At 40.7% G+C, this 15,846-nt stretch overlaps 1 protein-coding gene across 3 annotated transcripts; it reads right to left on the bottom strand.

Moving 5' to 3' along the window:
* Positions 1 to 654: 654 nt before the first annotated feature.
* gpnmb (glycoprotein (transmembrane) nmb) lies at positions 655 to 15,343 on the bottom strand. Of its 3 annotated transcripts, none has more exons than XM_055225541.1 (12): positions 15,186 to 15,343; positions 11,471 to 11,617; positions 9,690 to 9,851; positions 8,793 to 8,966; positions 8,056 to 8,217; positions 7,650 to 7,979; positions 6,024 to 6,080; positions 5,677 to 5,901; positions 5,406 to 5,511; positions 4,070 to 4,290; positions 2,500 to 2,590; positions 655 to 962 (listed from the first exon to the last, which is right to left on the bottom strand). In XM_055225541.1, exons 1-12 carry the CDS (start codon positions 15,256 to 15,258, stop codon positions 809 to 811), a joined length of 1,902 nt encoding a protein of 633 aa, XP_055081516.1. In that variant the 5' UTR covers positions 15,259 to 15,343; the 3' UTR covers positions 655 to 808. The 3 variants fall into 3 exon arrangements, with proteins under 3 accessions (XP_055081516.1, XP_055081515.1, XP_055081517.1); XM_055225540.1 differs by having other exon boundaries at positions 656 to 962; positions 6,024 to 6,083; XM_055225542.1 differs by having other exon boundaries at positions 656 to 962; positions 6,024 to 6,083; positions 9,711 to 9,851.
* Between the last annotated feature and the right edge of the window lie 503 nt (positions 15,344 to 15,846).

Genomic DNA, 15,846 nt, shown 5'->3' with positions numbered 1-15,846 from the left:
CGTCCGTAAACATAACTCTAAACATGCTAAACTGTTTGCACTGATCTACAGTTATTCCTCACTAACCTTATGCATTCAGAGCATCCTAATTAGCCACAGCAACAACTAGTATGCTAACGTTCACTTCCTGATTCTCGGACAATAAATTACTTCACAATTAGATGTAGACCTAACGTAGTAGACTTATTTTGACCTCGAGAGCTGCTTATACAATATTTCAGATATACTGTGGGACAAGACAGGACACTTGACCTGTTCCTAAACTAAAAAGTAGGTTGTGTAACCATGTGTGTCTTTTGCCCGGAATGTTCCATGGTATGGCATTTTGTTTTGAAAATGTTATATTCTCTGAAAACAATGTATTAACATGTTTTATAAGTTTCAGTTTTGTTTTTGAGGCTCTGAGTCCCCCTTCCTCTCTGTGTTAAGTCACTCCCCCTTCAGAGGACCATCACAACACAATCAGTGTTCATCCCGCTAATGAACCTATTACATATCGTATCAGGTTTGTCATCTTGTTGTGTACAGTTTTTATCATGGTTTTATATATTTATGGAGAATTGTCCAGTGTGAGCATGCGTGACGTGGGCTTGTGGGCGGAGCATTGGACAGAATCTTGAAGTAGGGTTTTATTGGGAGAGATCGCTAAAATACTCAAACATGCATGGATAACATTTAAAACCTTTGAGGGAACAATGTTATAACATAGTAAAGAGCTAAAAAAAAGTTTTTGCATAATACATCCTCTTTAAAATATAAGTAGACACATTCACAAATACGAGAACAGGTACACAAAAAGCATTTGTTGTTACAGAGGACAGGGAGGGGTGAGCAGGTGGACACTCTCCTCACTGTGGGGGAACAGCGACTCACGGAGGCTCATCATGTGACCTCTAACCCGGGCAGGGCTCAGGGCATCGTCCACCAGGATTCTGCGGATTGGCCGATACACTCGGTAACGCCTGGTCACAACAGGGAGAGGAGGAGAACTGTGACATAAGCAAACACTAAAGGAAAACTGTTACTACTAGTACAACCACAAGTGAACCCAGGTTAAAAAAAATGCTTCATTTGCACACATTTGAGTAATCCTGGTTTATTAGTCTGTCTCATCTCCAAAGCTCAAAATGCTCTGTTCCACCTTGTGATGTCATGAAGCCATAGTTTTCAAGTTAACAGCTCGTTTTACCTTTTGTTTAACAGAGATTGGCAATTCCAGGGCTGAGATTATTCAAATGATTCTAGTGAAGGTGCATGGAGTTTATTAAAAACACAGAGGAGCACTTCCTGTATTACCACATGACATCACTAGGTGGAGTGTTTTCTGTTTCAGGGAATAACTCAGCCTACATATGCAGGGTTTATGTGTTAAACGTGTGTAAATGAAACAAAACATATCACCAAGTCTGTTTGTGATGACGAAACAACATTATAACATAAATCAGAAAATAGTGGAATATGGACCCTTTAACCTGCAGACAGAGGACACATCAAAGTTTTTCTCAATTTCAGTGTATGGACAGGCCTCATGTGAAAACTCAGAACCTCCAGAATTCACTCACTGAGCTGCAGAGACTGCACTGGCACTGACTAAAGATTGGCTGCAGGTGCTGGGCTTTCTGATTGGATAATCATCTTGAGAACAAAAACAACAAATAACTAAATATGTTTTCTAGCGGAGGGTTTGTCAGCTGTTATTTGCCATGGAGATGGTAATATTGCTTTCCCTAGAATGTTTCACACTTGAGAACTAAACTTGCATCATGTGCCGTCATTCAGTCACAGGTATTTTTATTTCTTAAAAATACCTTAAATACATGTATTCTGAACAAGTGAGAGGCCTCGCCTCCCCACTGATCTGACCTATTACTTGGCCTGGTTGACTCTATGAAGTTTATTGCCCTACAGTGACACATCTCAGACAATGCAATAACATCTCCATGGAGACAAGCAGGTGTCTGTTACATCATGCACCTTTAAAGTGATAGTACGTAACATTCTGGAGGTGGAAAGTCATCTGCATGATTCCATGGAATGTCTTATAAAACATTCATAATGAAAAAATATGCTTTTATTTTAGTCTATTTTTTGGCAAAAAAAATTACATACTGTGAATTTAATTCTTTAATTCTTTAATTCTGTTTGCAAAGGTTTTATCTAAACTTACAACTCTATCCAGGGGCTCCAAGATGTGTCATTAAGTTAACATTTTGTAATAAAACATATTTTCATAAAATAAAAAAAATATGGAGGTGCATGCATGCTCCCATAATAAGCTATAGTTAGGATTTAGTTTTTATGTCACATTTTATTACTATTTTATTATAACATAACTTCTCTACTATATTATAAGGTGAAGCTGGGTATTTTCATCACGTGGCTTTCACTCATTAGACACTTTGGGCAGAATCACCAGAATGACTCCACAGCCCGTCGCACACAGGTCAGTACATATGTTATTATAAATGTGCATACCCTGGTTGGTCAGACTGGACTCACCTGTAGACCATGAATGCCACAAAAGCAAAGAGTGCAGTGAGGACAGCACTGGAGGAGATGACCACCTCTGCAGTGTGGGAGCGCTGTGGAGCTGTGCACACAAACATAAGAAATGCGTGGTTACACAATGGTGGTTTGTCCAAAATCTGAACACAGATCCATGAAGTGTAGTGACGTCATGAGTTTTTAAATTTATTTCTACTGTCCTTGTTTTTCTCAATATTATTTTATTTGAATTGAAAGTGAAGATTTATTGTATGTATTTTTGTATATATTATTTGCATCTGTCCATAAGAGGCTTTTAGAGCAGTTCAAATCTTAAAATCTTGAACTTAACATGTTCATTTTCATTTATTCATCCTGGTTTTCTTGTGCAACTTCCTGCATTATTATTATCTTAAAACTTTTTCTTTTTTTTAATCTTATATTTGTTTTTCATTATATATTTATTTTAAATATTTCAGGATTTTGACAAACTGAGAAGTACAGAGCATACTTTTGTCCTGAGGGTTACTACTCTCCTCAAACTGCTCTGATACTGGATGACCCTACTTGTTGAGCTGCACTGAGACTATTGTTTGAGTTTTCTATTGTTTTTTTACTGCCCGTACTTAAATTGCATCTCAGGGACAAATAAAGTGATTAATTGATTGATTAGTTGATTAATTGATTGATTGAGCTCCAAAGTTCAAAATGCTCTGTTCCATCTTGTAATGTCATTGAGTGGTGTTTTTAAGGTTAACAGCTATTTTGTAGCTATATATCTAATACTATTTAACCTTGTTGTAGCTTTTATTTTTGAACATTTTTCATTTACCTTTCATACAGTTGAGATTGTCAATAGAAAGCTTCTGATATCTGCTGGTGCACCAAGAAGTGAAGCAGCTAAACTATAGCTGGAACTTCAAAGATTGGCAAATGACTCAAATGATTCTAGTGAAGGTGTATGGAGTTTAAATACACAGTTGAGCATTTCCTATATTACCACTGTTATGGAAAAACACATTCTTCATTAGACACATCAGATCCTCTACTTTTCTATGCACTATTACATTGTCACTGCTGATGCACTCTCTTGTATCTGTATCTGACCTTGGTATTTCTTTATATAAAACTCCAGTCTGGGAGTGACCCACTCTGGATAATACTGAACAACCACTGTTCCTTCTGTGTGGCCCTCGTTTGCAGCCATTAAAATCCACCACAAAGACAACTCTTCGAGTCAGACCTCCATTTCATTTACATTTACAGTTAAACAACATTTTTCCACGACAGCACTTAAAGACATCACAAAGGGTAACATACTGATTTCAGTTTGAGAGAAGAACTCAGCCTAAATATGCAGGGTTTGTGTGTTAAACGTGTGAATGACGCAAAACACAACTCCAATTCTGTTTGTAATGAGAAAACATAACATACATCACAAATAGTGCAACATAGGCCCTTTAGAAGGAGCATATGCTTTAAACAGTATTGTATAGAATTGTGTTACGGTGTGATTCTATAAGTAAAAAAATATAGAATAATATCAATTTTTTGCAAATTATGACCCTTCTGAAAAGTGTCTGACCTGGTGGTTCCTGAGCCTTGTTGATGGTGACTGTGGTGCTGGCCAGCCCCATGCTCTGGCTGTCCTCCAGGGTGATGTTGACGCAGTAGGTGCCTGGCTCAGGGAAGCTCCGGCGAAGGTGAACCAGGCAGTGTGGAGATGGAGGCACATCATTACACAGAATGCTCTGGACCTTGGAGCAGCTGGGGTCAGACACAATGGTGCAGACTGAGGTGGGAGGACTGGGGAAGGCAGACAGAGAAAGGTGGTATGTAATTTAATGGAACTGTATGTAAGATTTAGATTTTAAGGTTTTAAGGTTATGGTACACTTTATTGTCCTGAAATGTGGCCTCTACATTTCATCCATCCTTCAATGCCTTTGGGGCAACCTGTCAGGAGCAGTGCTTGGGGACCCACCTCTGTGATTTTGTTGCTAGTCTTGGTCAGGACTACTTTAGCTGAAGGATTTGACTTATTGTGTATATTTTGGGTTGATGGATGAAATCAGATTGCCTGGAGAAAACCCACCCAGACATAGGAAGAAACATGAAAACTTCACACAGAAAGGCCCGGGTGACCCGAGGATCAAATCTGAAACCTTCTTGCTGTGAAGCGTGAGTCCTAACCACTGCAAGATCTACTATAACTATGACAACAGATATGGGTTACTCATGTTCAACTCAAATACAGCTTTTACTGACCATTCTCATGCTGATTTATTCTAAATTACAAAACATTGGACAAAATGACCACGTTGTTTATATTATAATTTGGTGCTCTGGCCCCCATTACATTCACCTCCAGCACCTGCAGCCAATCATGGATCAGTGCTAGTGCAGCCTCTGCAGCTCAGTGAGTGAATTCTGGAGGTTCTGAGCTTTAACATGAGGCATGTTCACCTTGAGATCTTAGAAGCTAAGCAGGACTGGGCCTGACCGTCTGGGCCTGATGATCTGGGCCTGATAGTCTGACTTGTACTCGGCTGGGACGCAACTAGGAATACCAAGTGGAGCAGCAGTGTAAACTGACATTGTGCCCTTTATTAAGACTTTATACACTGCTGTATGAATGAGAGGGCGTTTGTGTGACTGAATGTGGGGCAACCGATGGAGGTGAATCCATGGTACAATGTGACATGTTTATGTTGTTTGTTCATTAACATCCACTGTACCCACAAAATAAACCAATACTACTAATAATATTTTAGTCTTACATTCCTAAACATGCTTTGAAGCTCAGAAATCGGGAACAAAAATGTTGGTTGTCATACATGTGAATTAATTCAGGTTACACTTTGTGAAATGCAAAAAATAGCTGCTGAACTAAGTATAGAAGTACACTGTAGTGAACCTCACCTGCCCACACACTTGACCAGGAAGCTGATGTCTGTCTTGGTCTCCCGGGCAGCGGTCACATCGATGATCTTATTGTTAGGCCAGCTCCTCACTGCAGGCTTTGGCTCTATTCATATACAGGAAAATATCAGTAACTGTAAGTATCTGTAACTGCTTTTCTGACACAAGTATAAGAAAATGTACTGCATGTTTTGGGCTACTTATAGGTAACAGTTGTAGCAAGTAAACAACTTCAAAAAATGTTGATCAAAATGTATTTGCATGTCGTTACCGATGATGGTGATGTTGGCAGTGAAGCTGCCATGGACATAGCGGAAACACTGGTTAGCATTAGCAGGGTGCCTGTGGAGCCAGGGGCCCGTGGTGGAGGGGCCCTCAGGAGATGGGCTGAGTGTTGGAAGGAGGGGCTCTGTGGAGAAGAGCCCAAAGGTGGAGGCAGACGGGGTGGAGGAGGGGGGCACAGGGGGAGGAGGGGTGCTGCTGGTGCGGGGCGGGACTGTGGGGGGCAAAGATGTACAAACTTAGAATCTGTTCTTTCAAAACCTGCAGCAGACACATTCGACTTTATTTTCTGAACATCTTGCCTTATCTGTCTTCCTACAACCATGTTTACATTACCTGGTGTGGTGTCTATCCTGATGGTGAGGGCGTGGGTGCCAGGGTTCGCTGTGGATCCTTCTAGAAGATATAAACAAGTCAATGAAGCATGTGTTGTCATCTCTACCTGCTACTGGGGACAATGTTTCTCCATTTGATAAACTATAGCCAACTATTGATAACCACAGACAGTATAAAGAAATACGCTAAGTGAGTGTGACGTCACCCACAGCGTTCGGCTTCAGTCAAATGAAATGAATCGAGGCTAGCAGGTTAGAGGGTTAGATTTGGAGCCAAATTCCATATTTGGAATTCCATCCGGAAGTATCATAGCAACCAAAGAGTCAATCAGGAGTGAGGCAATTGAAGGTAATGCCCCGTCCCACCCACACCACTGGTTTAGCAAAGGGCGGGCATTTAGCAATGCTCTCAATCAAACTTGTTGCTAACACTAGTGGGAACACTGAAGGCCCTTTAGAACCAGGAATCACTCACGCATTCACACACATTCATACAACAGTGTATGCAGTCAGTGAGGGCAAGGTGGGTTAAGTGTCTTGCCCAAGGACATAACGACAGCCTTCATCTGTGGGAGCTAGAATCGCACTGCCAGCCTGTGCATGAGTGGATCTAACTACTCTACCAATGGTGGTAGACAAGCCCAGCCTATAAGCAGACTAAGCAGCTGCTTAGGGCCCCAGGGCCAACAGAGGGCCCCAAGAGCCCATGCATTTGTAATGAAAATAATATAATATGTAAAGTTATACTAGAAACAGAGCTTTGGTGTTTACACCAGCCTAAATATTGCTATATAAAGATTACATTTGTTTTTATTTTTATATATAGTAGCAAAATATCTGCTGCCTACATTTGTTTATGTATGTGTTTACACCCCCAAGGTGCGCTGAGGCCGCTGAGGTACTTTTGAATGGCTGTTTTACAAGTTAGATTAAAACATCTGTCTGTCTTTTGGTCATATAAATAGAAACACATTTGGACAAGGTGATGAGAGCAGGGTCATAATGGTGTCAAATGCGAGTCACCAATAGCTGAGCCCAGGTACATCCACTGCCCGGCGGCCCAGAGACACACTTCTTTTTAGGGCCCCCTGAAAGCTAGGGCCAGCCCTGATGGTAGAGCTCAAGTCCAGCATTTCTGTTCAGAGACAGATTCTCTTTCTTCACCTAGGCAAGGCAAGTTTATTTGTATAGCATAATTCGTACACAAAGTAATTCAAAGTGCTTTACAGAATAAGAAGGACATTAAAATCACACAAATAAATAGTTTCCTTTACTCCTAGTGCACACCAATTCTTTACTCTGCTCACTGATTTCAAAATGAGTGATTTGTGGTTTACAGATGGAGGTAGACAGCAAAATTAACGCAAATTAGCTTGCTGCCCCAGCCCCACACTGAAGAGCTGTCACTCAATCACCCCTGGGCGTGACCTCCTGGCTCCTGTCTCTGGCCTGAACCATGGCAGGCAGATAAGAGGGGAGGTTTAAATTGGGTTCAGTTAATATTACTACCTTCCTTTAACTCCTATGTCTGATGTTGAGGTGCACACCAAGCACACATCTTCCTTTGATGACTGCTCTGCCCTCTCTTACCACTCCATGGAAATGATCAACTGCATGTAAGAGGTACCTGGGCGATGGGTGGGTACTGCAGAGGGCACATGTGGGGTGGGAGTAGCCGCTGCAGGAGGACACTCAGTCAGGAAAGCCGCCTCCACCACTAGCTTTACACTGCGTCTCCCTGGGGTGCTGTAGGTGTGGGTGATGGTCTCCCGGTGGGTGACAAGCTGGTTGCCGTCTCTGAAGTCCCACAGGTAGTCCACGGAGGAGGCAGTCTTCAGGTACCCGCTGGGGTCGTGCAGTTTCACCTGGAACAGAAGCTCCTCACCCTGGAAGAACACGCCGTCGGACATGTTCACCGCCGACTTCTGAAACATGCTCACCAACACCGGGATTTTGTCTGAGGAGGACAGGGCAAGAGTCTACACTGTCGAAGCTCTACCATAGTATTAATGAATATATAAATAACACAATACCTGTGATGTGGTAGACGGCAGAGTCGGTGGTCAGGGGGCTGTACTTCCTCCTCTCTCTCTGCCTGTACACCAGCACCTCCATGACCTCTGCCCCCAGAGGGAAAGTGCTGGTGTTGAGGCTCAGGCTGGAGGAGGAACCATCACATGTCTCATAGTACTGACCTATTCACACACACAGACAGTAACAGTTGGGTATAAATATCTTCAGTCAAGATTGCCTTCAAATAATACGGGATCCTCAGTTTGGAGTTCACTGCTGAAGTGCACTCTACTGGGCCAGTATTCTATCTCGGTTGTGGGGATGCTCTTGGAGCCCTCTGCTAACATCTACCCAGTCTAACCTTGTTGCTAGTTGGAATCCACCAGGACTGCTCTTTTGCCCCAGTTATGTTCATTATATTTCTATTCACAATTTCTTAGTGCAGTCACCCTGGATAAGCAAAATAAGTGGGATTGATGGATTATGGATAGATAGTCCAATTATTCTGGATAAAATACATATCATATAATTTACTACAGTTAATACCCATAAATATTTGAATGAAACTGTCAACTGTCTGTAAAAAAATCATGACTTTTGTCCCTTGCCTTTCAGACTACTCACCACTAAAACAAGTTTTATTCTGTGCTACAATATGACGACTGCTTTTGTCAGAGGCTACTCAGAACTCTATGGACCTATATCTCTGGTCCTGGTGTTTCACTGTGTATGTGTGCATGTCTGAGATGAAGCATACCTCTGGTGTGCCACACGTACACATAGTTCTTGTGTCTCCAGTCATTGCTCTGAGAAAAGGGTTTGCCGTCAGGGAACACGTTACATTGGTTGGAGTCCAGGCACTTCCCATACCCATAATCCTCCAACCAGGAAGTCCAGTTGTACACATATCCAGAGCGCACCTGCCCATTGGCTGAACAGATAAATCACGGATTAGAATATTTAAATTCTATATCTACTGTGCTAGCTTTGACATGTCAACAAGCTCAATGTTTCTTCTTGACTTGAAATGGGTGACTTATTCAATGTCCTGGCCCCTAAAGTTTAAGTAATTAATACTGCCTGAAAAATGATCTCTTTGCATTCATTTTCAGTCAACCTATGACAGTGCTTTAGTAGTAAGGAGGTGGTGTGTGTTCTGGCAGTGTGGTTGCTGTGGTGGGAGTTCATCTAAAATGTGGAGTGCATAACCTGTTGTATTGGGTGTGACCTGAGGTTCAGTGGGTGAGCTTCTGTTAGAATGTGGGTGCGGTTTTAGCTTAATTGTTTGTGGGTGTTACCTGACATGTGTATGTGTTATTTGTGCGTGTGACCTAGTGCGTGGTGGGTGTGGCTTTGTTGTTTGTGCGTGTGGTCTGGCATGTAATGGGCATAAGGTGCGATAGAAATGTTTTTATTATTCTTTTTTTGTCTTCCTTGTTTTTCGGTAAGGTCTGGCGTGTGATGGGTGTGACTTCATTGTTTGTGGGTGTGACCTGGTGTGTGGTGGGCGTGGCTTTATTGTTTGTGAGTGTAGCCTGCTGTGTGATGGACATGTCTTCCTTGTTTTTCGTTAAGGTCTGGCGTGTGATGGGCTTGACTTCATTGTTTATGGGTGTGGCCTGGCGTGTGGTGGGCACGGCCTGGCTCCGAGCACCTGAGGCCTCCAGCTCCGTACCGTCCTCGCAGTGCTCGTCCCACAGCAGCTCCCCATCGGCGTCCTCCTTCTGACAGGGTGGGTATTGCAGCTTCGCCGTGAAGGACACATTGGAGCCGTTCAGGGCTGGGCTGTCACTGGAAAGCACCACCTTGGGTTTACCTGCATCACCAGAAGTATACGTAAGGCTCTTTTGAGTGCACAAAATACACAATGAAGAGTTAGTGCAGTTTGATATGGTAAAGGTGCTAAAAACATACATTCATTCATTTCAATGGCAGTTTTCTTAAAAAAGGCTTTGTCAATCTTTCTAGATTACAGATCTTAAAGTGCCGTATAATAGTTATGCCCCCACCACCATGTATTCACCCGAAGTTGTGGAGTGATTCATGCATGTTTGAGCAATCTTTAGTAACTTATTTTTAAGTTATTATTAAGTTATTTTTTGGCAATTAATCCCCATTTTAAAACACACACCCGCTGTTCATTACTTAGTTCTCCAATTTTATTTTCTTAATCTCTGATACATGCAGGATTTGGCAGCGCTCCTTTTTGTTTTAATTTTTACCAAAAATGAAAAAAACAAAAAAAAAAAACAAAAACAACGGTTGCTTGCCAGAGTGATGTACAGCTATCCATTCGGGGTGACCCTTTGTTATGATGACGGTTATGGCAATGTAAGCTCCCATTGGGCACTGCAGTTTTCTAATGTGGAAGTTAGCGGACTTGTTCCTTTTATTAAGTCGTTTTAGATGAAAATCACGATTTAAAATGTGCAAATTATAACATAATGATTCACAGGCATCATAAATTAAAACTATATAGCAGAAACAAGCACAGCATGTCGTCTTTAAAGCAATATTATTATTATTTTGTATTATTATTTTCAGCAGATACTTTACTTTAAAAAACAAAACTTAAAGAAGATATATTATTCGTTTTGGGGGATATGTATTCATCTATAGCATAGGTAGATCAAGATTGACTTAATAATGGAAACTGGTCTAATGACTTTCTGTCCAAAACTACAAACTGATGCCTCTGCATACTGGCATTTCACCATAAGCAGTGTATTTTCATTTCATATTTTGTTATTGTAAATTGGCTCTGTGTCATTTTTGAACCCTTCATGACCCTGAGTCTGAGTTTTTCTTTTTAATAATTACAAGTAAGTGCAGAGCAGTGGGTGGAGAGAGGAGGTAGGTGAAAACAGTAATTTTCTAAGTACTCAAGCCTCTAATGCAGGACAGTACAGGATTACTCAGACATGCAGGAATCTCAAAATACATCTCTGAGTAAGATAATGATGAGAGAACATCATTAAACATTGTTAAAAGCTCATGAATGTTGATTTTAGACTAATAAAAATTATGAAGCATTTTACTCTCTAATTAGGAAGTGTGTGCCAGAACGCTAGTAGTTGTTGTTAGCATTACCGTGATGGCAAAACTCCGCTCTTGTCTCTGAAAGTTGTAAAAAGCACTTAACTCATCGTGGTGAATAATTAGGATGGTCAGAGTGCAAAAGATAAGTGAGGAATAACTTTGGACCACTGCAAACTGTTTAAAATGAACTACTTCTGTTTTTTTTGTTTTTTAAAACAGTAAAAATCAGGTGCAGATCCTTTAATAATTACAAGTACGTATAAAACAGTGGGCGGAGATAGGGGGTAGGTGAAAACAGACATTTTTCAAGCACCTTTTCTTGCACAAATAACACTGTATAAAATATAGAATACAAATTTAAATTTAAAAGTAGTCATGCATCCCCTTATGCCCCACCTCTGTGCCGCTGCAGCTCTCTGGGTAAGGGTGGGTACAAGGTGTCATCCCAGGGTGCGCTGTCAGGGTCCCAGCCGGGGATGGGGGGCACGGGGAAGGGGAACCAGCCCGAAGGGGAGTGCTTGTGCTGAAACATGTCTGCGTATGCTGCAACAGAGAGGACAGTGAAAGAGTTATAAAAGTTATGAGAATGTAAACAGCAGAAGTGATGTTTTCAGTAACTTTAAAGTAGATAGGAAATTGATTATGCTTTGAACAAACTGGATTACTTATTTTAATTTCAGTCTGGTATCATACGTTGCTATGTTGTGTTTTAGAATGAGAGCTACTAGGGTGGTTGATGACAGGTTTTCATGTTTTTCTAATCATGATTTGGTGGGATAGTACCTGTGGTGAATATTTATCATTGTTTTACATCCGTTAAGTGGCAGTTTGTTTTTCAATTTAGTCCTTGTTTACATTATGGTTGCTAGGTAACAGTTACAAAATTACCTCTGTGTATGTCATATCTGCTGCCCGTGTCTAACAGGAAAATGATAAATAAAAAAAAAAAAGTTGTATACTCTTGTAATTAGGTAACGTAATTTTTTAGGTCAACATTGCTTTCATCTTTTTGTGTCAGACTGTTACTGATTAAATTATATAATAAATAACATCCCCTGTCGTCTGAAAACACATGAGACGACTGATCTGATTATACTCCAGGCAAACGTTTCGATCACAGTGGTCCCAGCAGACAGGGAGGGGGACTATCCCAACACACATGCTAATATTTCTTACAATCGGCACACCTGGATCCCATTTCGCTCATTACCTACAGCGTAAGATGGTTATTTATTCATCAACTCTTCACCAGATTGTCGTTAGTAATACTCCAGTTAGTAGATGTGTTTAATGTCACAAGACAAGTTGACTTTTTTCAGCGTGTTTGTATTACAGTTGCTTCGTTCTGTGTACAGGTGCCTCTGTCGTTAATTTTAGAAGCTGCCATTCTGATTACTAGTCAGCTCAATACCTACCTGTACCTTTGGACCCCCCAGCCTTATACTTTAGCTGATTAATAACCTGCACAATAAACAGTTGAACTACTTACCAGTTGTGGGCTGACTTTGGGTCCTAAGTAAAACCAAGACAGTGCTATATATTTAGCATTTTACATCAGTTAAGTGGCAGTATGTGGGGAAAAAGGCTGAGAAGAAGGGAAAGTTGACAATAAAAATACAAGAACTAGCTGTGACTTCTAAAACAGAATCCTTCTACCTATACTATTAGCACGGAAAACTCCATCCAAAATGCAGAGACAGTTTACGAGCAAGAAACACATTTATCTGACAGTTCAAACCTTCATTTAACAAAATAGTGAAGTATACTTTTGTAAGTCGGCCTGTAAAGCTAACATTACTGCACGGTTGTTTACAGAAATGTTCATTAATGTGCATTATCTCTGGTAAAATAAATACTAGTCATATCAGTGCATAAAGGATGCAGAGGGCTGTGAGTCAGACATCTGACTCTTTACTTCATGGGTTTGGACATGGAACATTCAGGATTGGATCCTTATATCAAGAACAAATGTTTGTCAGGTTGGGATCATAATAGTTGTAATAGTTTGAGCCAAAGCAGTAGGACGCCTGAGAGCCAGGAAAATGGTCTGAGGGCTGTATTTGGCCCTGATAACGTCAGTGTAACTTGGCCTTTTTACATTATGTTAGTGCCATTCTTTCCATCTGATGCTGATGCAGTTTATGGACAGTTAAAGCCATAGTATGTAATTATTATTTTATTTTTATTTTTTTAACAAAAATAGACTAAAATAAAAAACATGTTTTTTTCATTATGGATGTTTTTACTGCTTGTTTCCATAGAATTGTTGTACGTATGGCATAAAACTTATTATCTCCATGGCAAATGTTCCAAAGTTAACTTTCTGTTTCCTGTGAACCATACAGACTTTCCACTGTCAGATAGTTACATACTATCACTTTAATGTACCTGTGTCACAAAGGCCACAACACTGACATTAGAATAATACATAATGTATAAACCCTGTTCTTTCCTGAGGTTAAAGTGTGTTTTTGCAGTCGGGAGAGGGCCCTCGGAGCAGCGGATAACTGACTGATGAGATGTAATTAAGCTCATGGGACTATGACTGTACACAGGCCCTTATGACACAAGCACTGGTCGACAGAGGTGGAGCTACAGGACAGGCCAAACAGGCAAGTCAGGGGGACCCCTAAGTCAGACCACAGGATTCAGTCAGGAATAATCATGACGTGAGGTGAAGTCACTTTAGTGACCACACTGATAGTTGTTTAAAGTGAAACTAAACAATTAAAATGGGCAAACTGGGACTAAAAGGGAAAGTGAGAGGGGAAGCGGGTGGAGTCTGGAGGCATAAGGAACAGTGTGATTGGTTTAACAGGTATTTGCACTTCAAAATCCACCCCTGCAGCCAGGTGTTTGTAATCAGACACACCAGGGCAGTCTTGCGTGGTGTCACCAACTACATAAAATTGCAGAGGCCACTGAAGGCAGTTTTGACTATTAAGCTGAAAATTTACCTAGTTTGGTTAGGAACAGTAGACGATTCTATTAAAACACCATATACACAGTTTATGCACAAAAAAACAAAAAAAAACCAAAAAAAAAAAAACGTAGATTTAGTGTTTAGTTCCACTTTAAGGTTCTGCTAAAGAGGGCATGATCTGATTTGGGCTGGACACATATATAAATAATACAAAACATAGGCACAATAAAACACCAAGACATCCTGTGTAGCTAGTATGCCAGGGAGAAGAGCTGGGTTGTCAGTCCAACTTTAACCTGCTTGAAGTTCCTTTAGCTTGAATACAACAGTATGACTTAGAGTGTATCTCAATGAAGATTGTTCAGAAGTATGCTTTTAACTTTACAACTTCCCACTTCCAGAAAATTCCATAGTGTGTCTTTGAAACTACAGCAGCAGCAGTGCATTTAATGGTGTTTTAATGGCACTGAGTAATTTTGTTATTAAACCCTGCTATGGGGCCCCTGTAAGTGTGTGCTCGGGGCCCCTGAAGACTCTTGCAACACCACTGACTTTCTAACATACACGCACGCACAATACTTTAAGATTGACATGGGAACAAAAACAAAGTGACTAGCCTAGTATCTGCCTGTCATGAATTCTTTAAAAAGTCAACTTCGTGATATTCAAAAAGTAGGCTAGACTATTAAAGGAGCACTATGTAACTTTTCTGGCAAAGCATACACTACTTATTGCGTTGCCTGGAATGGTCAACAATATGGTATTAGACATATCTATTGTACATTTATGTCTTTTATTGCTCAAAAAATCTTCAAAAATATACATGGTTATGGTGAGAGGGCCCACTTCTACGCAGATCCGACTTGTAATATAGGCTTGTGACATCACCTGGTCGTCTTCATGGAGATGGATAGTTTAATGCCATACTTAAGAACATTCAGGGCTAGGATTGTGAAAAGTATTGGGGTAGTTTTATTGTCTGAATGTTTAAATGTTGTATTATCCTTGTGGTATCTCAATCTGTATCTGCAATCTGAGTATCGAGTCTATTCCTTAGTATCGAAATCAAGTTTGAAATTATAGTATCGTGACAACACTATTCTGGGCACAGCAATATCATTTCCATAGCAGAAAAGTTACACAGTACATCTTTAACAGCTATAACTTGTAAAACTACATTAGACTTACTTTTCCGGCCTTCACCTTGACGCACAAACCACAGCACACACGCAAGAAGAACAGCACAGTGAATAGACCCCATGTTTGGAGAGTTTAAAATGACACTGAGTAAAATTATGATTCCTTGGTTCCAGGATGGGTGCGTCCTGGTCCGTGCTGCCCAGACTCGTGCACCTCCTCTGGGTCAGATCATTTAATGTGGGCCCTGAGCATGGGGAACATGTGACGGGCTAACGAGATACAGCGCTCCGCTCATTATCCTCCTCACAGAGACCACTGCACATGCGCACATGCTCTACTGCAAAAACATCTAAATCATGCCACATTTTTCCATTGAAGTTTTGAGTCATGTAGATGGATTAGATCTAAGTAGGGTTGTCAAAAGTATCCAAAATCTGATACCAATCGATACTAAAAAAAAGTCACATTCACAGGCTAGAAATGAACCTTTCCTGAATGATTTTGAGGTGTGTTAGGATAAGGATAAGACACATAGACCTGTATACACCCATGTGTAACCTACCTGGACGACTGAGAGATTACACAGATATAAGGCCTTGTGGGAATATAAAAGAAAGTACTACTATTTAATGCTGAAAATCACATTCTATTATCTAAATAAAGAGTGTTTTTATTATCATCGTTGTATCTGGAGGGATCGTCCGATAGA

The sequence above is a fragment of the Periophthalmus magnuspinnatus genome, chromosome 11, assembly GCF_009829125.3.
Source record: "Periophthalmus magnuspinnatus isolate fPerMag1 chromosome 11, fPerMag1.2.pri, whole genome shotgun sequence".
Taxonomy (NCBI): domain Eukaryota; kingdom Metazoa; phylum Chordata; class Actinopteri; order Gobiiformes; family Gobiidae; genus Periophthalmus; species Periophthalmus magnuspinnatus.
The sequence above is the reverse complement of the archived record's forward strand: the minus strand, read 5'-3'. Positions and strand labels throughout refer to the sequence as shown.

Excerpts from the sequence above, each read along its gene's own strand:
- gpnmb (XM_055225540.1), bottom strand. The coding sequence starts at position 15,258 with ATGGGGTCTATTCACTGTGCTGTTCTTCTTGCGTGTGTGCTGTGGTTT. Across the intron at positions 11,618-15,185 it reads TCAAGGTGAAGGCCGGAAAA|CATACGCAGACATGTTTCAG; the intron begins GTAAGTCTAATG and ends TCTCTGTTGCAG. Across the intron at positions 6,084-7,649 it reads AGTACCCACCCATCGCCCAG|AAGGATCCACAGCGAACCCT; the intron begins GTACCTCTTACA and ends TATATCTTCTAG.